Source organism: Erythrolamprus reginae, chromosome 9, assembly GCF_031021105.1.
Source record: "Erythrolamprus reginae isolate rEryReg1 chromosome 9, rEryReg1.hap1, whole genome shotgun sequence".
In the NCBI taxonomy this organism is placed as follows: domain Eukaryota; kingdom Metazoa; phylum Chordata; class Lepidosauria; order Squamata; family Dipsadidae; genus Erythrolamprus; species Erythrolamprus reginae.
In genome coordinates, this window is record NC_091958.1 from 47,245,519 (window position 1) to 47,270,581 (window position 25,063).

The following is a 25,063-nucleotide window of genomic DNA, read 5'->3' on the forward strand; positions in this document are numbered from 1 at the left end:
AGGATGATGAATGATCAATGAAGCGGGAGTTTCGGCCTTACAAGGTTGGGGATGAATGGCAGAGAAAGATGAAAACCGTCCCGTTGCTTCTCACTGCTCCGGCTTGGGAGGAAAAGCGAGCGGAAACAAAGGGGAGAGTGGGGAGGGAGGATGGATCAAAACAAATAGCTTGAGAACGCTTACTACAAGCACAGTTATGGGAAATGTCATTCTGAGGAATGTGGAAGGCCAGGAGAGCAACTCTGGCTGCAGAGGAACCGATAACCGATAACCGTAAGAGCTATAAAAATTCCCACCGGGGAGAGAGAAGCCATGGTGCCTAGGGCTTCCTCAAAGGGAATGGAAACGTTCTTCTTTTTTCTTTCCCTTCCTTCCTTCCTTCCTTCCTTCCTTCCTTCCTTCCTTTGATTTATTTATTTATTTCTTCTCCTTCTTTCTTTCCTTCCCTTTTTCCATTCCTTTTTCTTTTTCCTTCCTTCAATTTTTCCTTTGTTCCTTTCTTTTTTCTTTTCTTCTATCATTTTTTCTTTCTTCTTTCTTTCCTTCCTTTTTTCCCCCTTCCTTTTTCTTTTTCCTTCCTTCAATTTTTCCTTTGTTCCTTTCTTTTCTTTCTTTCCTTCTTTCTATCGTTCTTTTTTCTCCTTCTTTCTTTCCTTCCTTTTCCCCCTTCCTTTTTCTTTTTCCTTCCTTCAATTATCCTTTGTTCCTTTTTTGCTTCCCTTTCTTTTCTTTCTTTCTTTCTTCCTTTCTTTTTTCCTTCCTTTGATTTTTACCTTCCTTCCTTTCTTTTCCTTCTTTCCTTCCTTCTTTTTCTATCCCTCTCTCAATGCGTTTTTCAACCTTGAATTTTTTTTAAACAAAAATGTGTGAACTTCATCTCCCAGAATCCCCCAGCCTATATGAGGAATGGCTGGCTGGGGAATTCTGGAAGTTGTAGTCCATACAACTTAGAGTAGAAAGCGCTGCTCCTGGGCAAAAGAAGACCCCCTTCACTGTTTGGGGAAATGGCTGCTGCTTGGAAGGTGGTTTGTTCAATTGGGCAGTGGATCTTTCGACAGGGCAGCATCGTGTTTGGGGGGTCACTTCGAGGCCGCTATTGTTGACTGCTTCTCGTAGTCTCACAAAGACTTGAATCCCCAGGACAAACTCCACGGCTGCCTGCAGGACGTGGTCCTTGCAGGGGTCACAGGTCAAAGGTCACCACTTTGAGGTTCCGGATTGCGGGATTCCCTGGGGTGGTTCCGAGAGAGCCTGGGGAAGTGGGGGGTCGCTCGTCGGTGATTGGTTTTGGCGGCAGATTCTCCCGCAGGTTGGAAGTCCCTAAAAATGGAAACAGAGAAGTTATGAGCATAAATATTCGTAGTGGTGCTTTATGCAACCAACCTCTTTTTCCCATTATAGATCACAGAATATTTGGGTTGGAAGGGATCTCAGAGGTCTTCCACTCTAACCTCCTATTCATGACAGGAGCCCTTATATCATCTTCATTTAACCCTCCCATAATCCCTTGTGGGGTGGAGTCTGGGCAAGTGATTTAATGGCCGGATGCCCTTCCTATCGACAATGCGGAGTTTTGTTCAGCAGACTGTAAGGTGGGAGCGCCACCTCTAGGCCACCGCGTAACTCCTGCAGGTCTTGAGTAGCCCTTATATCAATCTAGTCAAATAGAGGGAGTCAAGCTATTCTCCAAAGCACCTGAAGGTAGGACTAGAAGCAAAGGGTGGAAACTAAACAAGGAGAGAAACAACTTAGAACTAAGGAGAAATTTCCTGACAGTTAGAACAATTGATCAGTGGAACAGCATACCTCCAGAAGTTGTGAATACCCCAACACTAGAAGTTTTTAAGCAGATGTTGGATAACCATCTGCCAGAAGTGGTGTAGGGATACTTGCCTAAACAAGAGGTTGGACTAGAAGACCTCCAAGGTCCCTTCCAACCTGTTGCTGTTGCTATTATTATTATTATTATTATTATTATTATTATTATTATCATCATCATCATCATCATCATTATTATTATTATCATCATCATCATCATCATCATCACAAAAAACATAATACACAGCAAACAAGATTTTTATTATTATTATTATTATTATTATTATTATTATTATTATTATTATTATTATTTATTGGATTTGTATGCCGCCCCTCTCCGCAGACTCGGGGTGGCTAACAACAATGATAAAAAACAGCATGTAACAATCCAATTAATAAAACAACTAAAGCCCTTATTATAAAACCAAACATACACACAAACATACCATGCATAACTTGTAATGGCCTAGGGGGAAGGAATATCTTAACTCCGCCATGCCTGGCAATAAAGGTGGGTATTGAGTAATTTGCGACAGACAAGTAGGGTGAGGGCCGTTCTAATCTCTGGGGGGGAGTTGATTCCACAGAGGGCCGGGGCCGCCACAGAGAAGGCTCTTCCCCTGGGGCCCGTCAAATGACATTGTGGATTTTGTATCACAATATCACAAGTCAAACACTTCCCAAGCGTCCTGGACTGTGTGATGTATTTTCGTATGATGCGCACAGATCCAAGTGCGGTGGCCTTTTGCAACTGACAGATCGTGATTTTGTCAATGTTTATTGTTTTCAAATTCTGGCTGGGGTCTTTTGGCACAGCACCAGTGTGCCAATTACTACTAGGACCACCTGTACTGGTTTATGCCAGAGTCGTTGTAGTTCGATTTTAAGATCCTTGATATCGGCTAAGTTTTTCTTGTGGCTTCTCATCAATTCGACTGTCACCTGGTATGGCGAGATCAGTCGTTTGCCCAGGTTTGCCTGGTGCACCAGTTGCGGCCCTATTTGGACAGGGAGTCATTGCTCACGGTTGCTCATGCCCTCATCACCTCGAGGTTCGATTACTGCAACGCTCTCTACATGGGGCTACCTTTGAAAACTGTTCGGAAACTCCAGATCGTGCAAAACGCAGCAGCGAGAGCCATCGTGGGGCTTCCTAGATTCGCCCATGTTTCTACAACACTCCGCGGCCTGCATTGGCTACCGATCAAGTTCCGGTCACAATTCAAAGTGTTGGCAATGACCTTTAAAGCCCTTCATGGCATTGGACCAGAGTACCTCTGGAACCACCTGCTACCGCACGAATCCCAGCGACCTATAAGGTCCCACAGAGTTGGCCTTCTCCGGGTCCCGTCGACTAAACAATGTCGTTTGGCGGGCCCCAGGGGAAGAGCCTTCTCTGTGGCGGCCCCGGCCCTCTGGAACCAACTCCCCCCCCCGGAGATTAGAATTGCCCCCACGCTTCTTGTCTTTCATAAATTACTCAAGACCCATCTATACCGCCAGGCATGGGAGAGTTGAGACACCTTCCCCCAGGCTTTTTATATTTATGTTTGGTATGTATATGTTGTTTGGGTTTTTTAAAAAATATGATAGGGTTTTTATATGCTTCTTTTTAATATTAGATTTGTTCCACCATAATATTGTTTTTACTATTGTTGTGAGCCGCCCCAAGTCTCCGGGGAGGGGCGGCATACAAATCTAAGAAATAATAATAATAATAATAATAATAATAATAATAATCCACACTGTTTTCTTTTCCACAATCGTGAGGTCTTGTGTTTTTTGGCATTCTTCTTCTTCTTCTTCTTCTTCTTCTTCTTCTTCTTCTTCTTCTTCTTCTTCTTCTTCTTCTTCTTCTTCTTTTTCCTTCTTCTTCTTCTTTCTTCTTCTTCTTCCTTCTTCTTCTTCCTTCTTCTTCTTCATCTTCTTCTTCTTCCTTCTTCTTCTTCCTTCTTCTTCATCTTCTTCTTCTTCATCTTCTTCTTCCTTCTTCTTCTTCTTCATCTTCTTCTTCTTCATCTTCTTCTTCTTCTTCCTTCTTCTTCTTCTTCTTCCTTCTTCTTCTTCCTTCTTCTTCATCTTCTTCTTCTTCATCATCATCTTCTTCTTCTTCCTTCTTCCTCTTCTTCTTCCTTCTTCTTCTTCATCTTCTTCTTCTTCCTTCTTCTTCCTTATTCCTTCTTTTTCTTCTTCTTCTTCCTTCTTCTTCTTCCTTCTTCTTCTTCTTCTTCCTTCTTCTTCTTCATCTTCTTCTTCTTCCTTCTTCTTCTTCTTCTTCATCTTCTTCTTCTTCCTTCTTCTTCCTTCTTTTTCTTCTTCTTCTTCCTTCTTTTTCTTCTTCTTCTTCCTTCTTCTTCTTCCTTCTTCTTCTTCATCTTCTTCTTCATCATCTTCTTCTTCCTTCTTCTTCTTCTTCTTCCTTCTTCTTCTTCTTCTTCTTCTTCCTTCTTCTTCTTCTTCTTTCTTCTTCTTCTTCCTCCTCCTCCTCCTCCTCCTCCTCCTCCTCCTCCTCCTCCTCCTCCTCCTTCTTCTTCTTCTTCTTCTTCTTCTTCTTCTGTTGTTCGGTCTATTTTTGAAAACCTCCAGCCACAACTCCAGGAGGCAAATGACTCCAAAACGTTTGCATGTGGATTATTACAAAAGCAGCTGGTACATTCAGCTCAGGAGACTAGTCCTCAGTAGACTGGTACATTCAGCTCAGTAGACTGATACTGATGGAGTACGAAACACAATTGTTACCAAAGGAAGACTTGTAAATTTTGGGGGAAGCCATGCTCATAAACTACAGTATATTCATCGATTTAAAAAAAAGTGTTATGGATTGTCATGATAATCCAGATGCAGAAGAGCTCGCCAGCTGTTCCCTTCATTTAAAACAGATTGACAGCCAACAGAGTGGCAAACACCAAGACAATTTTTTTTTCTCCAGTGGCTTTAGGGATCTTCATGATTCAGTTAAAAAAGAGGTCTTCAAACTTAGCAACTTTAAGACTTGTGGACTTCAACTCCCAGAATTCTCCAGCAGGCATAACTAGCTGGAGGATTCTGGGAGTTGAAGTCCACAAGTCTTAAAATTGCCATGTTTGGGGACCCCTGAGTTAAAAGAACCAGGAACATAGTGCATATAATGATAACTGAAACTAGGCAGTAACCAGGAACATTAGCATCCTGAGAGATTCTACTTATTTATGAGGTTTTCAAGGAGGGGAAAATAGCAATAGCCATAGCATTTATTATTATTATTATTATTATTATTATTATTATTATTATTATTATTATTTATTACATTTGTATGCCGTCCTTCTCTGTAGACTTGAGGCGGCTCACAACAGCAATAGAAAAAACAATGTACAATACAAATATAATAATTAAAACTAAAAACCCATAATTTAAAAAAACATGCACGCAACATACCGTACATAAACAATATAGGCCTGGGGAAGTTATCTCAGTTCCCCCATGCTTGATGGCAGAGGTGGGTTTTAAGGAGTTTACGAAAGGCCAGGAGGGTGGGGGCAGTTCTAATCACAGGGGGGAGCTGGTTCCAGAAGGTCGGGGCCGCCACAGAAAAGCCATTCATGGCATCGGACCAGAATATCTCCGGGACCGCCTTCTGCCGCATGAATCCCAGCGACCGGTTAGGTCTCACAGAGTTGGCCTTCTCCGGGTCCCGTCGACTAAACAATGTCGTTTGGTGGGACCCAGGGGAAGAGCCTTCTCTGTGGCGGCCCCGACCCTCTGGAACCAGTTCCCCCCGGAGATTAGAACTGCCCCCACCCTCCTTGCCTTTTGTAAACTCTTTAAAACCCACCTCTGCCGTCAGGCATGGGGGAATTGAGACATCTCCCCCGGGCCTATACAGTTTATGCATGGTATGTTTGTGTGTATGTTTGCTTTTAATAAGGGTTTTTTAGTGATTTTTAAATTATTAGATTTGTTGGACATTGCTTTATTGTTGTTGTGAGCCACCCCGAGTCTGCGGAGAGGGGCGGCATATAAATCTAATTAATTAATTAATTAATTAATTAATTAATTAATTAATAATAAATAAATAAATGATAATGATGATAATAATAATAATAATAATAATAATAATAATAATAATAATAATGTTGAGACTCTAGAAAGAGTGCAGAGAAGAGCAACCCTAAGAGGCAACTGGACATTGGTTTTGTTTTCCTTTGAAACATTTCTCGTTCAAGTAGCTTCTTGAATGAGAAGCAAAATATTTTCAAAGGCTAAAAAAGAACAAACCACAAAGTAAATCCATTTACTTTTTGGAAAAAGCATCCTTGGGATGATGATCGATGGATGGCACAGATAAACCTCCAAGTGGCCTCAACAGCTCTCAGAAAGTACTAACAAAGTGATGACTGCAAAGAAATACTATCCTAATACTATACTAATTCTTGGATGAGAAGCAAAAGTTTTCTTCTTCTTCCTGAAGGAAAAAAAACCCAGTCCAGTTGGAAGATGGAGGAGGAGGAGGAGGAGGGGAAGGGGGGGGAGAAGAAGGAAAAGGAAGAGGGGAAGGGAGGAGGAGAAATAGGAGGAGAAGGGAGAAGGAGGAAGAAGGGAAGGGAGAAGGAGAGGAAGAGAAAGAACAGGAAGGAGAAGGAGAAGGAGGAGAAGAAGGAAGAAGAAGAGGAGGAGGAGGAGGAAGAGGAAGAAGAAGAAGAAGAAGAAGAAGAAGAAGAAGAAGAAGAAGAAGAAGAAGAAGAAGAAGAAGAAGAAGAAGAAGAAGACACCTTTGCCATGAAATCTGGAGCTTCCATTCCTGGACACATCACCAATACAACCCATTCAAGACACTCTGTGTTATCAGCTTCATCTGCCTGAAAATCCTAAGTTATGTCTCACGTAATGGGTTTAAAAGCAATTCTTTGATGCAACACGATTGCTGGTTCCACCTCAGTTCCTCCCCTCGGGTGTAAAATAAATTGAAATAAAAGCAAAGTCTCCATCGTCCCCAGTGTTATTACGTTGGCTCTTTAGCATCAACGTATATTTGGGCTGACATCCTCGATTGCTCTTTTTCACTCGGGGCTACAGAACTCCAGAGGGACCGGGCATTTTTCTCCCGCATCACCAACATTAAAGACAACATAGAGAAGATGCTATCCATCACCATCCTTTTATTTCCAGATCTGCTCCTCTTCAGCAACAGCTATGGCTGTTTTTATGCCTCTGCTTTCCTTTTGGGGAGGGGGGGGGGGGCGAGATATGGAAAAATGCAGCCCAACCCTATAGGATAGGTGTCCCCAGCTGTGGCGAGGGGGGCGTTTGCCCAGGTTCGCCTGGTGCACCAGTTGCGGCCCTATTTGGACCGGGACTCACTGCTCACAGTCACTCATGCCCTCATCACCTCGAGGTTTGATTACTGCAACGCTCTCTACATGGGGCTGCCTTTGAAAAGTGTTCAGAAACTTCAGATCATGCAGAATGCGGCCGCGAGAGCCATCGTGGGGCTTCCTAGATTCACCCACGTTTCTGCAACACTCCGTGGCCTGCACTGACTGCCGATCAGTTTCTGGTCACAATTCAAAGTGTTGGTAATGACTTTAAAGCCCTACATGGCATTGGGCCAGAATACATCCGGAACCGCCTTCTACCGCACGAATCCCAGCGGCCGATAAGGTCCCACAGAGTTGGCCTTCTCCAGGTCCCGTCGACCAAACAATGTCGTTTGGCAGGCCCCAGGGGAAGAGCCTTCTCTGTGGCGGCCCCGGCCCTCTGGAACCAACTCCCCCCAGAGATTAGAACGGCCCCCAACCTCCTTGTCTTTCGCAAATTACTTAAGACCCACCTTTGTCGCCAGGCATGGGGGAGTTAAGTTATTCTTTCCCCCTAGGCTATTACAAGTTATGCATGGTATGTTTGTGTGTATGTTTGGTTTTTTATAATAACGGTTTTTTAGTTGTTTTTATTAATTGTTCATGTTGTTTTACCACTGTTGTTAGCTGCCCCGAGTCTGCGGACAGGGGTGGCATACAAATCCAATAAATTAATAATAATAATAATAATAATAATAATAATAATAATAATAATGCAACGATCAGATGTCCAGCGCGCATGCTCGCGGCCAAAAGCGGATGACCAGCTCTTCTAGTTTCCAGCATTGCTGCGCACACAAAAAGCCAGAAACCTGGAAGAACAATGGGCAACATCACGTGTGCCAGGCGACATAGCTCCACGCGCCACTTCAAGCACGCATGCCATAGCTTCACCATCATGGAAGTAAGGCATTTTTACCTAGCTAAGAGACTCTAGAATTTTTTTAAAATACAGAAACAAAAAGCATGGATTGAGTAAGAGGCAGGAATCTAAGGGTCCACAAAGGGCAGTTATTTGCACAACACCCACTGCTGTTCTTCAATACGCCAGCGCCTCCTACTGGTAAATGAAAGAAACAACCTTCGCACTGACCCACAGGCAAAGTTCTCGCTTATTCTTGGAAGAAAGCCAACATTCAATTATGTCTTTTCAATAATAATAACAACAACAACAACAACGAAGGAGAGAGAAAAGTTCTACGTGGTGCAAAATGGAGCTTCTCCACAACGGAACACTAGAATTCCAACGAAGGACAAACATAGAAACATAGAAGACTGACAGCAGAAAAAGACCTCATGGTCCATCTAGTCTGCCCTTATACTATTTCCTGTATTTTATCTTACAATGGATATATGTTTATCCCAGGCATGTTTAAATTCAGTTACTGTGGATTTACCAACCACGTCTGCTGGAAGTTTGTTCCAAGGATCTACTACTCTTTCAGTAAAATAATATTTTCTCACGTTGCTTTTGATCTTTCCCCCAACTAACCTCAGATTGTGTCCCCTTGTTCTTGTGTTCACTTTCCTATTAAAAACACTTCCCTCCTGAACCTTATTTAACCCTTTAACATATTTAAATGTTTCAATCATGTCCCCCCTTTTCCTTCTGTCCTCCAGACCAGTGTTTTTCAACCAGTGTGCCGTGGCACACTAGTGTGCCACGAGACATGGTCAGGTGTGCCGCGAAGAAGGAAGCTCAGGTTCCGGTCTCGTAACTTTTTACTGAGAGAGTGAGAGTGAGAAAGAGAGAGAAAGAAAGCAAGAGAGAGAAAGAGAGAAAGAAAGCAAGAGAGAAAGAAAAGAGAGAAAGAGAGAGAAAGAAAGCAAGAGAGAGAAAGAGAGAAAGAAAGCAAGAGAGAAAGAAAAGAGAGAGAGAGAGAAAAGGAGAGGAAGGGAGAGAGAGAGAGAGAAATGAGCAAAAAGGGGAGGGATAAAGAGAAATGAGAAAATGATTGAGACAGAGAATGAGAGGAAAGAGAGAGAAACAAAAGAGAGAGAGAAGTGACTCCTGATTTAAAGCATATGATAAAAAGCACCCAAAGAATAAGAGAGAAAACCCCCCAGCCCTCACCTGTTTTTGGAAATGGTTCAAGAGTGTGTATACACACACACACACACACACACAAGGGTGGGGAGGAGACAGGGATGGAAAAAGAGAGGAGAGTGTCTTAGGGTGTCATTTTGTGTCATTTTGCTGGGTGGTGTGTCCCAGGATTTTGTAAATGTAAAAAATGTGCCGCGGCTCAAAAAAGGTTGAAAATCACTGCTCCAGACTATACAGATTGAGTTCATGAAGTCTTTCCTGATACGTTTTATGCTTAAGACCTTCCACCATTCTTGTAGCCCGTCTTTGGACCCGTTCAATTTTGTCCATATCTTTTTGTAGGTGAGGTCTCCAGAACTGACAAAGATACATATCTTTTGATGTAGGGTGGACGTTTCCTGATTGTTTCTACCACCCTCTTATTGGGGATAGTCACAAAGAGGCATCGTTGGTGCTGATATGCTTTGAAGACAGGCCATCCAGTGAAGTCCTGCAATGAATGAATCTCCAGGATATCTAGCAGTGTTTCTCCAGGGGAACGACACAGGTTGGCAGCACGATAATGTCCCCATATCAGAGAGAAATGAGAAGGAAAGTTTTACATAAGTGGTACTATACACCAACACAACTTGCATATTTTCAGAAGAAGGGGAACGGCACCTGTTGGCATAGATGTCAAGAGAGAGGAGTTTTTATGCATATGTTCTGGGAGTGTTTAGTAGTACAGAAATTTTGGAAAGAAGTGCCAGATGAAATGAACAGGATGTTAAATATTAACTGGACAGTCACAAAAGAAATGGCAGTACAGTGGAACCCCGACATAAACTTACGAGCAACTCGAGATAAGAGCTGGGAGGGGAGAGATATTTTTGTTCTACTTACAAGCCCAAATTCGAGATACGAGCGCCAAGGAGCTGTCTCCTGAAGCCGAACGCTAACTTCCGCGTTCGGCTTCAGGAGACAGTTGCGAAGCGGCGCGCGTTTTAAAAGGTTGCAGCCGGCCTGGGGGGCTCGGGGGGTGCTTGCAGCCGGCCTGGGGGGCTTGCCAGCACCCCCCCGAGCCCCCCAGGCCGGCTGCAACCTTTTAAAACACGTGCGCGGCTTCGCAGCTGTCTCCTGAAGCTGAACGCGGAAGTTAGCTCTTTTTCTTTCTCTCTTTTACCTTCCCTTCCTCTATTTCTTCTTTTCTTTCTCCTTCCCACCTTCTTCCCTCCCTCCCTCCCTTCACTCATTCCTCTCTTACTCTCCCCTTTCATAAGTTTCCTTGCTTCCTTCCTCTGTTCCTGTCCCTTCCCTCTTTCCTTCCTTCCTTCCCACCCTCCGTCCATTCATTCACCCATTCCTCTCTTGATCCCTGGTGCAAAAAGGGTTGGGGACCTCTGTCCTACAGGATTGGGTGGCAGAGAAGTTGAACATATGTAAATTTAAAAGTTTAAGAAAGTTTACAAGTTAAGTGAAAGAAACTTCATTATTCATTTATATGTACATGTACATTTCTTCATTAAAAACTTGTCTTTCTGCATAATTTAGACTAACTTTGTGAGTTTTTTGAGGGCTGGAACCAATTAAAATTATTTACATTAATTCCTATGGGGAAAAGTCGTTCGAGATAAGAGCTGCTCGACTTAAGAGCCCAGGTCCGGAACGAATTAAACTCGTATCTCGAGGTACCACTGTACTAGTAAAAAAAAAGGGAGATTTAAGAGAATTTAAAGAAATAAAAGTAGCAGCATTGGAAAGCGCTCAAGCAGTAATTGTATTGGGTTGGAAAGAAGCAGCAAAATGGACGATACAAAATTGGTATAGGTACATGGTGGACCACATTCACTTTGAAATTATGGAGGTAAGGATGAATATGTACAATGAAAATAAACTGATGGAACGATGGGATATGGTGAGAGGTTGTATGACAAGTAGAATTTGTGATCTAGCCATAAAGAATAAATTAGAATCACTCTTTGATATGTAAATAAAATGCAGATCCTGGCTTAGAAGAATGTTAAAGATGTTTGTACAGACCCTCCAATTGGTGGTGGGGTATGTATCTTGTTAGGTGGTGGGTGCACCTTCACAGGGCACTGTTTTATGTTGTATGATGTGCAGTCTGTGTGTGTAACATTAAAAAAACCCCAATAAAAATATTATTTTAAAAACATGTTCCCATATCAGATAAGCCAGCACTCCACAGCCACCCACCAGTATTTATAGAGGGAAGGCAGCTCAGGTCTCTCTGTGTTCGCCCTAGCACAAGGACAAAAGCACCAGTCTGAAGATGACGAGTGGGACCTCGTCGAAACATCGCCAGAAGTCTTTGAATCTTACATGGGAAGAAACCCGAATATGCCAAGCCCTTCATACCTGTACCTGTGAAAATTTACGAAAACCTATAATATATTGGGCCGAGAGGCAAATAAGGAGCTGTGATGTTCCTTCAATACACCAGGGTGATTCGACACAAAAATGTGTAACCCTTCCCTGGTGCAGAGCTGAAGGGATTGGATACTGTAGCCTAGAGGATAATTCTCTGCCTTACAAGGCAAAGGTTGCAGGTTCAAGTCCCAGTGGGTATGGCTAACTGATGAGGCCAAAATAAGGCTGAAATTGATCTATCCTAGTCTCCCTTAATTTTCAAATTCAGCAAAAAAAGATGTATATATGGACAGATAGGTTAAACTGTATTTCCTTTACAGTTGTCAGCTATCAGTCTCTTTAGTTGTTGATTAGTATAACCTACCGCATGTACTCGAGTATAAGCCGAGTTTTTCAGCCCAAAAAATGGGCTGAAAAACCTGACCTCGGCTTATACTCGAGTCACCATAAGAGGGCGCCCCGCCAGCAAGCTAAAGGGGGGGGACGGGGACGGCACAAACTCTCTCCAGGCTTTAGAAGCCTCCAGCCGGAGAGAGAAGCAGATTTGTTACAGAGATCCACTTGGTAGGGCAGCAGGGGAAGGAGGAGGGCAGCTCTTTCCTTTCCTCCTCCTTGCGGCTGTGGGCTATTCTGCCTCTCCTCCTCCTCATTTCCCTGCTGCCGTCCCAAGTGGATCTCTTTAGCAAATCTGCTTCCCTACACAACTCATGGGGCAATAAAGCGAGATGGAGGAGAGAGCCAGCAAGCTAAGGGGGGGGGGGGCGACCGGGACGGCATGAACTCTCTCCAGGCTTTAGAAGCCTCCAGCCGGAGAGAGAAGCAGATTTGTTAAAGAGATCCACTTGGTACGTCAGCAGGGGAAGGAGGAGAAGGACAACTCTTTCCTTTCCTCCTCCCCCGCGGCTGTGGGCTATTCTGGCTCTCCTCCTCCTCCTTCCCCTGCTGCCGTCCCAAGTGGATCTCTTTAGCAAATCTGCTTCCCTGCACAACACATGGGGCAATAAAGAGAGACAAGAAGGAGGGAGGATCAGGGGTGGGAGATCCAGCCAATGAGCCAGCCAGCAAGCTAAAGGGGGGGGGGGGGGAGAGAGAAACGGCATGAACTCTCTCTAGGCTTCTAAAAACTCAAGTTTAAAGACCCATGGGTTAGGGTTAGAAATGCAAGAGTCTTCAAACCTGGAAAGATTAAGGCTTGTGGACTTCAACTCCTACTCCTCAAGTAGCATGGCTGGTGCAGGAATTCTGGGAGTTGAAGTCCACTAGTCTTAAAACTGTCAAGTATAAAGACCCATGGGTTAGGGTTAGAAATAGGTTTTAGCTTGGTTGCTGATTGAGCTACTTTTTTACTTTTTAATTTATTGTTATTACCAGATTGCTTTTGTTTACCCTCTTTTAAATTTACAGAGCTAATTTACTGCTTTTCTTTAAAATAAATATTCTAAAACATTTAATCTACTGATGTCTCAATTAATGTAATTTTATTAGTTTCCATTTTTATAAGTTACCAGTAGCCACTGCATTTTCTAACCTCGGCTTATACTCGGGTCAATAAGTTTTCCCAGGTTTTGTGGCAAAAACTGGTGCCTCGGCTTATACTCGGGTCGGCTTATACTCGAGTATATACGATATGTTGTTTTATGTATGTTGTAATGTCTTGTTTGTATTGTATTGTTTAAAGTTTGTATTTCACCGTCTTAAATGTTCTTTCTTTTTATTTATTTATTTATTTATTTGTTTGTTTGTTTGTTTGTTTGTTTGAATTTTATGCTGCCCTTCTCCTTAGACTCAGGGCGGCTTACAACCTGTTAGCAATAGCACTTTTTAAACAGAGCAAGGCTATTGCCCCCACAATCCGGGTCCTCATTTTACCTACCTCGCAAGGATGGGAAGGCTGAGTCAACCTGGAGCCGGTGATGAGATTTGAACCGCTGACCTTCAGATCTACAAGTCAGCTTCAGTGGCCTGCAGTACAGCACTCTACCTGCTGCGCCATCCCGGCTCATTATATTTAATAAAAACCATTTTTTTTTATTTAAAAAAAGGGAATCAACGGACTTCAAGGGGGGGATGGATTTAGGCCACTTATGAAGGATGGAGAGACCCCATCATCGTTCTCTCCTATAGTGCCCTCAATTTCTATTTGAACCGAACATTATCACTACTATGAGCTGACCGCCATGCCTAAACAGGCAGAAAAGAAACCCTATCGAAGTTACTAAACAGTTACTACAACCGCAATGGTATTTTCAGCTGCCAATATATCCAGCTCTGTGCTTCCATGGAAACAAAATGCTATCTGGGCAAAAAAAAATTAAAAGAGATAAAAAGCGTTAAAACACATGCAATCATTTTGAAGGTTGTTAAAAGCGAGACCCCCCGAGTTTTATCTATCAGCTCTCGTAACTTCTCATTTTCTCCAGGAAATCGGAGGGGGTGGGTTGGGGGGTAAAAATCTGTCAACTTTCACACCCACAACCTCTGTCACGTTTCCCACCACAGTCTGCTTGGCAAAGCAGGAAAGGTAAAACGACCTGTGAAAAGTCAGCAAAACTGCTTACTAAATAAAATCAAAACTATATATAAGCAGGAGCAGAGAAAGAGAACAAGGAGGAGAAAAACTTCCTTTTTCTTTTCTTCTCTTTTGACAGGGCCCTGCTTTCTGGTCTCACCTCTGCTCATGCGGCACCGAGGGGCAGTGTCCCCTCTAATTTTTTTTCGGTGTGGGCGGAAAAGTATAGTGTCTGAACGACAGTCCCTTTGGGACTGGGCGGCATAGAAGTATGTATGTATGTATGTACTAAGCAATGTCGGTTGGCGGGCCCCAGGGGAAGAGCCTTCTCTGTGGCGGCACCGGCCCTCTGGAACCAACTCCCCCCGGAGATTAGAACTGCCCCTACTCTTCCTGCCTTCCGCAAACTTCTTAAAACCCACCTTTGCCGTCAGGCATGGGGGAATTGAAACATCCCCCCCCCTGGGCACGTTGAATTTATATATGGTATGCTTGTGTGTGAGTCTGTTAGTTTGTGGGGTTTTTAAATCTTTAAAATTTTAAATTGTTGATTACTTATGATTTGTCTTTTACATGTTGTGAGCCGCCCCGAGTCTTCGGAGAGGGGCGGCATACAAATCCAAGTAATTAATTAATTAATTAATAAATAAATAAATAAATAAATAAATGTATGAATAAATAAATAAATAAATAAAAATTCCATTTTTTTAATTAAAAGAAATTAATAATAAAACAAAACCAAAATCTATTACTATTATTACTATCTTCTCTTTTTCCATCCCTGTCTCCTCCCCCCTTGTGTGTGTGTGTGTGTGAACTCTTGAACCATTTCCAATAACAGGTGAGCTATTGGAAATGGTTCAAGAGTTCACACACACACACACAAACAAACAAACGGCTGGGTATTTTTTTCTCTTATTATTTGGGTGCTTTTTACCATATGCTTTAAATCAAGAGTCATTTCTCTCTCTTTCCCTCTCCCCCTCTTGCTCTCTCTCTCTCTCTTTTTCTCACTTTCTCTCTCCCTCTCTTGTTTTCTTTCTCTCTTTCTATTGCTTTCTTTCTCTCTCTTTCTTTCTATCTCTCTTGTTTTCTTTCTCTTCTCTCTCTTGCTACGTATCTCTCCCCCCTTTCTCTCTCTCTCTTTCTCACTTACTTTCTCTCTCTCCTCCTCTCTCTGTGTCAGCGAGGGGGCTGCGAGAGCACTTTCTCCGAGCGCTTCGGAAACACTTGCCCTGCCTCTACTGCAGCCCCCTTGCTGAAAGTCTAGGACGAAAGCGCTCCCAGCGAAGGGGCTGCGAGAGGGGAGGGGCAGGCATTCCCGAAACGGACGGAGAAAGCCCTCTCTCGCAGCGAAAGCGCTCCCAGCCAGGGGGCTGCGAGAGAGGGCTTTCTCCGTCCGTTTCGGGAAAGCCCGCCCCACCCCTCTCGTAGCACCCTGGCTGGGAGCGCTTTCGTCCCGAGAAGCCACAGCTGCAGCGAGAGAAGTCTCGCCCAAGGCAGGAGGCGGTGGAGGAGGAGAGGGGGCGAATCGGGCGGGCGGGGGGCAGGGCCGAGAGGCCAGGAGCGCGAGGGGGGCCGGAGGCACATTGGAGAGGCAGGGGCGGCCGCGGCTCCCTTCTACTGCCCGCGCCTCCCCGCCCACCCCCCGCGGGCTGGCAGGGGGATGAGGAGCGCGCACCCAAGGAAAAGGCTGCGCGGGGGGTATTTTGGTGCACGCGTGTGCACGCGCGCAGCTTACAGGGAACAGTGCCGAGGGGTTCTTCCCTCGCCCCAAACCACGACATCTGAGTGATGTCCACTGAAGAGTCTTCTTGACGGTACTGTGGCTTGCAAGAGAGTCCCACAATTTAATTCATGCCCAAGAGCGATCAAGGTAAGTTACAGATAATCCTAACTCGGTTAAAGACCTCAGTATACTCACAACAAAAGATTTAAGTGCCAAAGCCCACTGCAACAACTTAGCCACGAAGGCTTCAAGAGTTGTAAACCTAATCCTACGTAGCTTCTGCTCTAGCAATCTCACACTACTTACCAGAGCTTACAAAACGTTAGCCAGACCCATCCTCGAATACAGCTCATCTGTTTGGAACCCATACCGCATCTCGGACATCAACACCCTTGAAAATGTCCAAAGATACTTCACCAGAAGAGCCCTTCACTCCTCCACTCGAAATAGAATACCCTACGAGACTAGACTTTCAATCCTGGGCCTAGAACTAAGACGCCTTATACAAGATGTAAGTATTGCCCACAAGATCATATGCTGCAACGTCCTGCCTGTCGGCGACTACTTCAGCTTCAACCACAACAACACAAGAGCACACAACAGATTTAAACTTAATATTAACCGCTCCAAACATGACTGTAAAAAATATGACTTCAGTAACCGAGTTGTCGAAGCGTGGAACTCATTACTGGACTCCGTAGTGTCATCCCCAAACCCCCAACACTTTACCCTTAGATTATCTACGGTTGACCTATCCAGATTCCTAAGAGGTCAGTAAGGGGCGAGTACAAGTGCACTAGAGTGCCTTCCGTCCCCTGTCCTATTGCTCTCCTATATCTCCTATACCTTTCTTCTATTCCTATATCTCTTCTTCTATTCTTTCATTGATATGTTCTATTCCTATATCTTCTTTTCTATTATTTCTTAGATATATTTTACTATGAGTATCTCCTCTATAACCTTCATCATGTATTTTACTAAAAATACTAAATACTAAAACCATCATTGTGTATTGGACAAAATAAATAAATAAATAAATAAATAAAACGTTGGAGAAAGAACTTTTGAGTTTGAAGGTAATCAAACCTCAAGATTCGACTACTGCAACGCTCTCTACATGGGGCTGCCTTTGAAGAGTGTTCGGAAACAGGGACTCGCGCAAATTGCAGCCGCGCGAGCTGTTATGGGCCTTCTTAAGCATCCCCATGTTTCTCCAACACTCCAAGGTCCGATTGGTTTCCGGACACAATTCAAAGTGTTGGTTATGACCTATAAAGCCCTACATGGCATCAGACCCTACATGCGGGACCGCCTCCTGCCACATGAGTCCCAGCGCCTGGTTAGGTCCCATAGAGTCGGCCTTCTTCAGGTCCCGTCAACTAGACAATGTTGCTAGGTGGGGCCTAGGGGAAGCGCCTTGCTGGCTGAGGAACTCTGGGAGTTGTTGGCAGAGTGATGTCTCTGCTTTTTAGTATGAATTTTGCTATAACTGAGCCCAAGCCATTCCAGGTGTGATTTAACTTGCACATCTGCATTTGTTCTAGAGATGAAATCCAGGTATTTTGTGCCTTCTCCTAAAAATAAACCTCTTTCCATAATTTCTTTCAGCAACCGAAGGGAAGAATACAGCTGACCTAATTACATCTGCCACCACCATTTTCCATCACTACCAACCTTGCTGTCTCAAGCTTTCCAAAAGTGAAGAATTGCCACTTGTAAGCTTTTGTAAGCACGAAGGAAGGAAGGAAGGAAGGAAGGAAGGAGGGAGGGAGGTAGGAGGGAAGGAAGGAAGGAAGGAAGGAAGGATGGAAGGAAGGAAGGAAGGAAGGAAGGAAGGTGTTGTGGTTCAGGCTGAGGCAGATCAAAGGCCAGCTGCGTCCTGCTGGCTCCATGCCCGGAGGAGGCTGATAGCGAAGAGGAGGGGGCTGAGCAGTCGGACGGGGGAGGGTCCAGTCAGGAATGTGACGAGGAAGAACAGCATGGGAGCCCCGGGGAGGGGCCCTCCCCTGCCAGTAGATTGGAGTCATTAGGTGACGAGGCACAAGCTGTCATTGACATGGACAGAGATGTTTAGATCAAAGGAAGGAGCAATTAAGGAAATATTATCAGCATTGAATAAGGAACACCAGGGCTTGGGTGTGGTCCTCATTAGCAGGGAAGGGTTTATAAGGCAGGCAAGCTCTTGAAGCCATGTGGAGTGTTATCAGTTTGGAGTTCCTGTAACCTGCATTGTTTCTCGGCGTCTCTGTTCCTGGCTTGTGGCCCAGCAGTCTTGAAGAACCGTGGGAGGTGTATGTCTGTTATCTACAGCCTCGTCTTGGCAGCAAGAATCCTATATTGATGCATGGACAATTGCCTTCGTGTATATATTTGGAGTTCCAGTGTTTTCCTGCTTTGTAAGGACATTTTCTGTTAGCTTCGTTTCTCTTGAACATTATAAAACTGTATTTGAATTTTACCGGTGTGTCTGGCTTATCTTTTTGGGTTGGTCATAGCTTCCGGAGTGACCTAGACAGAACGGAAGGAAGGAAGGAAGGAAGGAAGGAAGGAAGGAAGGAAGGAAGGAAGGAAGGAAGGAAGGGCAACTCAACTACAATTTTCACTACAGTGCTTTTGTGATCTGGATATGTTCTTGGAGATAGGGTCTCTGGTGCAACAGTTGGTACAAAACCACAATTTGCAAGCTCACATCACTCTCTCTCTCTCTCTCTCTCTCTTATCTATCTATCTATCTATCTATCTATCTATCTATCTATCTATCTATCTATCTATCTACCTACCTACCTACCTACCTACCTACCTACCTACTAATGAGCCCAATTGGGCTTTCGAGTGAATGGTAATAAGGCCAAGCGCTTATTTCAGGGTTCCAAAAAAAAATTAAGATAGGGTCTTATTTTTGAAGAAACCTGGTATTTAACTCCATACAGAACTCCATAGCCCTTGAAATGCTGTACATCACAGAAATCTCTAGGGAGATTCTGGGAGGCAGTTTTCAGATACTTTTCTGGAAAAGCACCCTTTTTTTCCCTTCCAAATAGAACCATTGAGTAGAGAAGCTTTTGGAGGTTTTCACATATAAATTATTGTTGATACAGCAACAAAGGTTGGAAGAAACCCCGAAGACAGACGTCTCTTGAATTAATTATAAACAGAATATTCCTTCAGTGCAGTCCCCAAAGCCTCCATCTACCTCTCTCTCTCACTCTCTCTTTCTTACTCTCTCTCCAAATTTTTTTATTTTTTGGGTAAGTTGAAAAGTTGCTCCTTAAATAGCTTTGGAAGATGGTTTTTGTTTCACAGACAGCAGATCCTCCTTCTGCACCCTCCGTTCCCAAGTTGTATTTCATAGTGGACATCTCAGCTGTCCTTCCTCTGAAACGTCCAGACCACATGTCCCTCTTTAGAGCCACTGACTTGGGTGAAGTCGACTGTGTGCTACAACTTTCATCCCATTCCACCGTCCCTCCCTTAAGGAACGAAGGTAAAAATGATAGTCATACAGGCATAATAGGACCTCTTTCGCCTGCATTCTCACCTTCCTCCCTACAGCCCAACTTAAGTGACAGTGTTGGAAGGGACCTTGTAGGTCATCTAGTCCAACACTTTGCCCAAGCAGGAGACCGCACATCAGTGGTGAAATCTAATATTTTTTTACTACTGGTTCAGTGGGCGTGGCGTGGATTGGCGGGTGTGGCAGGAGAAGGATACTGCAAAATCCCCATTTCTTACCCACTCCAGGGGAAGGATACCGCAAAATACCCATTCCCTCCCACTCCAGGGGAAGGATACTGCAAAATACCCATTCTCTCCCACTCCAGGGGAAGGATACTGCAAAATACCCATTCTCTCCCACTCCTGGGGGAAGGATACTGCAAAATCCCCATTCCCTCCCACTCCAGGGGAAGGATACTGCAAAATCCCCATTCCCTCCCACTCCTGGGGGAAGGATACTGCAAAATCCCCATTCTCTCCCACTCCAGGGGAAGGATACTGCAAAATCCCCATTCTCTCCCACTCCAGGGGAAGGATACTGCAAAATCCCCATTCTCTCCCCACTCCAGGGGAAGGATACTGCAAAATCCCCATTCTCTCCCCACTCCAGAGGAAGGATACTGCAAAATCCCCATTCCCTCCCACTCCAAGGGAAGGATACTGCAAAATCCCCATTCCCTCCCACTCCAGGGGAAGGATACTGCAAAATCTCCATTCCCTCCCTTCCAGGGGAAGGATACTGCAAAATCCCCATTCCCTCCCACTCCAGGGGAAGGATACTGCAAAATCTCCATTCCCTCCCTTCCAGGGGAAGGATACTGCAAAATCTCCATTCCCTCCCACTCCAGGGGAAGGATACTGCAAAATCTCCATTCCCAGGAAAAAAAAGGAAAAACACCAGACTGATAAATAGCAGCATAAAATAGGTGCAAAAATAGGATATTGATTCAAGTTAGATTGGATAAAAATGCATAATTATGTATGTTTTTGATATGTTTTAAGGTATATGCATAATTGTATATATGGAAACTGTGCAGAAAAAAATAAAAAAAACTTTTACAAAAAAAGATATAGCTTTGCATGCCACAGGTTCGCCATTACTGGTATAGAGTCAACCTGCCAACCTGCCTTCCATTGAGGCCCTGTATACTGCACGAGTCAAAAAGAGGGCGGGGAAAATATTTACTGACCCCTCACATCCTGGACACAAATTGTTTCAACTCCTACCCTCAAAACGTCGCTACAGAGCACTGCACACCAAGACAACTAGACACAAGAACAGTTTTTTTCCGAACGCCATCACTCTACTAAACAAATAATTCCCTCAACACTGTCAGACTTTCTACTAAATCTGCACTTCTATTCTACTAGTTTTTCTCATCATTCCTTTCACCCATTTCCTCCCATGTTGACTGTATGATTGTAACTTGTTGCTTATATCCTAAGATTTTTATTAATATTGCTTCTTCATTGCTTATTTGACCCCTATGACCATCATTAAGTGTCGTACCACATGATTCTTGACAAATGTCTATTTTATTTTATGTACGCTGAGAGCATATGCACCAAGACAAATTCCTTGTGTGTCCAATCACACTTGGCCAATAAAAATTCTATTCTATTCTATTCTTACTTGAGTAGGGGGTTGGACTAGAAGACCTCCAAGGTCCCTTCCAGCTCTGTTCTGATTGACTGAACCATGACCACATGCAATTCTAAACATATTTGCTAGTGAGCATTTAAAAAGTACCTCGTTTGCAAGCAGACACCAAGATTGCGTTTTATTTGGAAATCTATATTAATTTTCTCCTTTTTTTAGTAAAATGCTACCAGCAGCATTCTGGAGGTCTTTCTTCCAGGAGCTTTCCCTGGGGACTATTTCTAACTGTGACTTTTTAAAAAAATTCTTCCCCAAAATAACAGATGCCTCCAGGACTGCTGCAGTTCTCAAAACTAAATTTGACAACTCCGGCGCCAAAAAAAAAAGGTAGAAGTTTGGGTAGCATTGCCAATTTCCCTTGTTCTGTCGTCCCAGCCAGAGTTAAAATTATTCTTGGCTGGTGTGTTTATTCAACGTTTCTGAATTTAGAGACTGCGCTCTTAATATTCTCCCCATTCGCCTGCTCCAAAAATTTGCTCGCAGCTTCCGTGGCAAGCCACTTTTTGCTAGGAATTAATCTGCCTTCCTCGTTTAGGGCACAGAAAATATTACGGTAATGAGGTTATCCGAGGCCTCGGCTAATAAAGTTACTCGGCAATTTTAGAAAGCATTTATAATAATTAAAACCCCCATATTCTCTAAGAACTCATTTGCTGTAATAGTAGTTCTGTTCCCCCCTCTGCTTAAATATTCTCGGCTTGGCTGTTCACTTAAAAGACTCTCTAAAGTTTTGGATAGCATTTCCAATAACTTTAATGGGCTTTGGGTAAACTTTCTAATTAACCCTAAAGAAAAAAAAGACACACTGGGCTTATTTTATTTTAGACTTAGTAGTAAATTTTAGCCAGGGAAAACTGTTAATGTTTTATGCTTAAGACCTTCCACCATTCTTGTAGCCCGTCTTTGGACCCGTTCAATTTTGTCAATATCTTTTTGTAGGTGAGGTCTCCAGAACTGAACACAGTACTCCAAATGTGGTCTCACCAGCGCTCTATATAAGGGGATCACAATCTCCCTCTTCCTGCTTGTTATACTTCTAGCTATGCAGCCAAGCATCCTACTTGCTTTTCCTACCGCCCGACCACACTGCTCACCCATTTTGAGACTGACAGAAATCACTACCCCTAAATCCTTCTCTTCTGACGTTTTTGCTAACACAGAACTGCCAATGCAATATTCAGATTGAGGATTCCTTTTCCCCAAGTATATTATTTTACATTTGGAAACATTAAACTGCAGTTTCCATTGCTTTGACCATTTATCTAGTAAAGCTAAATCATTTACCATATTACAGAAGTCCAGATATCTTCAAGTTGCCAAGGTTGGGAAACACTGACGTACGGTATGTGAAACAACAGACAAGTTGATGAGCAGGAAAACCAATGGATTGACAGTGAGATGGACTTGAATACAGACCCCTTCATGTGGGGCCCTTGATGCATCCTGAGCTGGTTTGTTTTCTTGCCGACTTTTCATTCCCCAACTGGGTAACATCATCAATGCTGATGATGCCCTAACTAGCACTGATGGTGTTGCCTAGTTGGGAAATGAAACATCGGCAAGAAAACAACCAAGCTCCAGGGAGCATCTACGATTCCAGGGTCCTCCTGCCCTTCCTCTCCACCAACCCGACTCCCTTCTAGCATTGATGATGGTACCTAGTTGGGTAATGAAACGTCTGCAAGCTCAGAGAGCACTAACAGTCCCCTAGTCCTCCTCGTCCTCTTCTCCACAAATACTACTCCCTTCTAGCATGATACAGTGGTACTTCTATTTACGAACTTAATTCGTTCCGTGACCAGGTTCTTAAGTAGAAAGGTTTGTAAGGAGAAGCAATTTTTCCCATAGGAATCAAAGTAAAAGCAAATAATGCATGCAAACCCATTAGGAAAGATATAAAAGCTCAGAATTTGGGTGGGAGGAGGAGGAAGAAGAGGAGGAGGACAATTGCTGTCCAGAGTGAAGGGAGCGTTTTTTTTCCTCTGGGCGCTGGCAGAGGTTTATTCCCTCTCCAAGCGTCCAGAGAAAGGAAAATGCTTTGTTCGCTCTGGGCTGCCAAAGTCTCCTTACGTGCCACCAAAAGGCTCCTCTGGCAGCCCAGAAAAGCTCGAGGTGGCCGTGATTAAAGGGGGGATGGCAGGAAACTGGCCCGGCCTTCATGCTGCTCTCAAATTTCCTGGGAAATTTTTCCGGGCTCGGGTTCTTAAGTAGAAAATGGTTCTTAAGAAGAGGCAAAAAAATCTTGAACACCCGGTTCTTAACGAGAAAAGTTCTTAAGTGTTCTGCCGGCTCTTGGCACGAGCCTCTAATTAAATGCAAAAGTAGCCAAAACAGACACACACATGGGAAAAGTCAACAATACTTACTTTATCCACAGAAAAATAGAAGCAAAACCCTCTTTTTTGTAGTCAAAGGGCTCACTTTTAAAACAAACAGACTTGAAAGCAGTGAAAAAACAAAAAAAAAACCCAAACTCAAAGCAATTAACAAGTAACTGTGAAGTCGTCACAGCTACTCTCCTTCAGACTTGGTTTAACTCACACAGTTAACTGTGATTTACGTTCAGAGTCCAGATATCAAAGCACAGGGTCCTTGGAGAATCCGAAAAGTCAAGGCAAATCCACAAGCATGAACAGATAATCTTCCACACTGAGAGGCCGGCACGCTGCCCATTTAACAGCAGTCCTAATTAGTTGAATCACACCCAACCACAGGCGAACTCTCTTATCTCTTGTAATACCTATGTAGCTGCTCTTTCCTATTCAAGGCTCTTCATCTACGTACGTCAATAAATGTTTCATTGTCAGAATCCAGTGAAGATAAAGAGGACGATACATTGCTTCCTAATGGGCTGCCTGCCAGGCCCCCCCTCTGAGGGTCCCATTTCACAGTTACTCCCTGTTTCGACGATACTTCACTGCCCGAAGCAGTCGGCATTAAAACGGGCCTCTGACACTGGGAGGATTCACCCACATCCACCCCCACAGTCCTTGGGGAAGGAGCTGGCTCAGAGCCAACCACAACATTAAGTAGAGGCGTTCTTAAGTAGAGGTACCACTATATTACGTAGTCAAATCTGAATCTGCAAGAAAACAGCCATATTACATAGTTGGGTAACGAAACATCTGCAAAAAAGCACCTACCAAGCTCAGAGACCATCAAGGATCCCACAGTTCAATCTGAGCAATATATATTCTCAGCGTACTAGGTCCTACTCTTTTCATCCTATATATCAATGACCTCTGTGATAATATCGCAAGCAACTGTGTGCTTTTTGCCGACGATGTGAAACTTTTCAACACCACCGACAACACACCCACTCTCCAAAAAGACCTCAACTTTGTTTCAGATTGGTCTAACACCTGGCAACTTCAAATATCAACCAACAAATGCTCTACCCTCCACATCGGCAAAAAGAATCCAAACCACATTTATGAACTGAATAAACAAATTCTCGCAGCCAACCCACACTCAGTAAAAGACCTTGGAATACTAATATCAAATGACCTAAGTGCTAAAGCCCACTGCAACAATATCGCCAAGAAGGCTTCCAGAGTTGTTAACCTGATCCTACGTAGCTTCTGCTCTGGCAATCTCTCACTACTGACTAGAGCCTACAAAACCTATGCCAGACCCATTCTCGAATACAGCTCATCTGTCTGGAACCCACACCACATCTCAGACATCAACACTCTCGAAAACGTCCAAAGGTACTTCACCAGAAGAGCCCTTCACTCCTCCACTCAAAACAGAATACCTTACGAAAATAGACTAACTATCCTGAATCTTGAAAGCTTAGAACTGCGACGCCTAAAACACGATTTAAGCATTGCCCACAAGATCATATGCTGCAACATCCTTCCGGTCAACGACTACTTCAGCTTCAACAGCAACAACACAAGAGCACGCAACAGATTCAAACTTAACATCAACCGCTCCAAACTTGACTGTAAACAATATGACTTTAACAATCGAGTTGTCGAAGCGTGGAACTCATTGTCAGACTCAGTGGTGTCAGCCCCCAGCCCCCAACATTTCTCCCTAAGACTCTCCACGATTGACCTCTCCAGGTTCCTAAGAGGCCAGTAAGGGGCGTACATAA

The 25,063-nt window shown here is 43.9% G+C and overlaps 1 protein-coding gene across 2 annotated transcripts in view; it reads right to left on the minus strand.

The window, feature by feature from the left end:
- Positions 1–699: 699 nt before the first annotated feature.
- Positions 700–25,063, minus strand: part of SNX29 (sorting nexin 29) — a 213,071-nt gene continuing 188,707 nt past the window's right edge. For both annotated transcript variants that reach the window (XR_011559849.1, XM_070761121.1), the window contains one exon: positions 700–1,320. Coding sequence is in view for 1 of the 2 variants with exons in the window: in XM_070761121.1 (XP_070617222.1) it covers positions 1,191–1,320 (130 nt within the window). In the remaining variant the exon portion in view is untranslated. The remainder of the gene's footprint in view (positions 1,321–25,063) is intronic.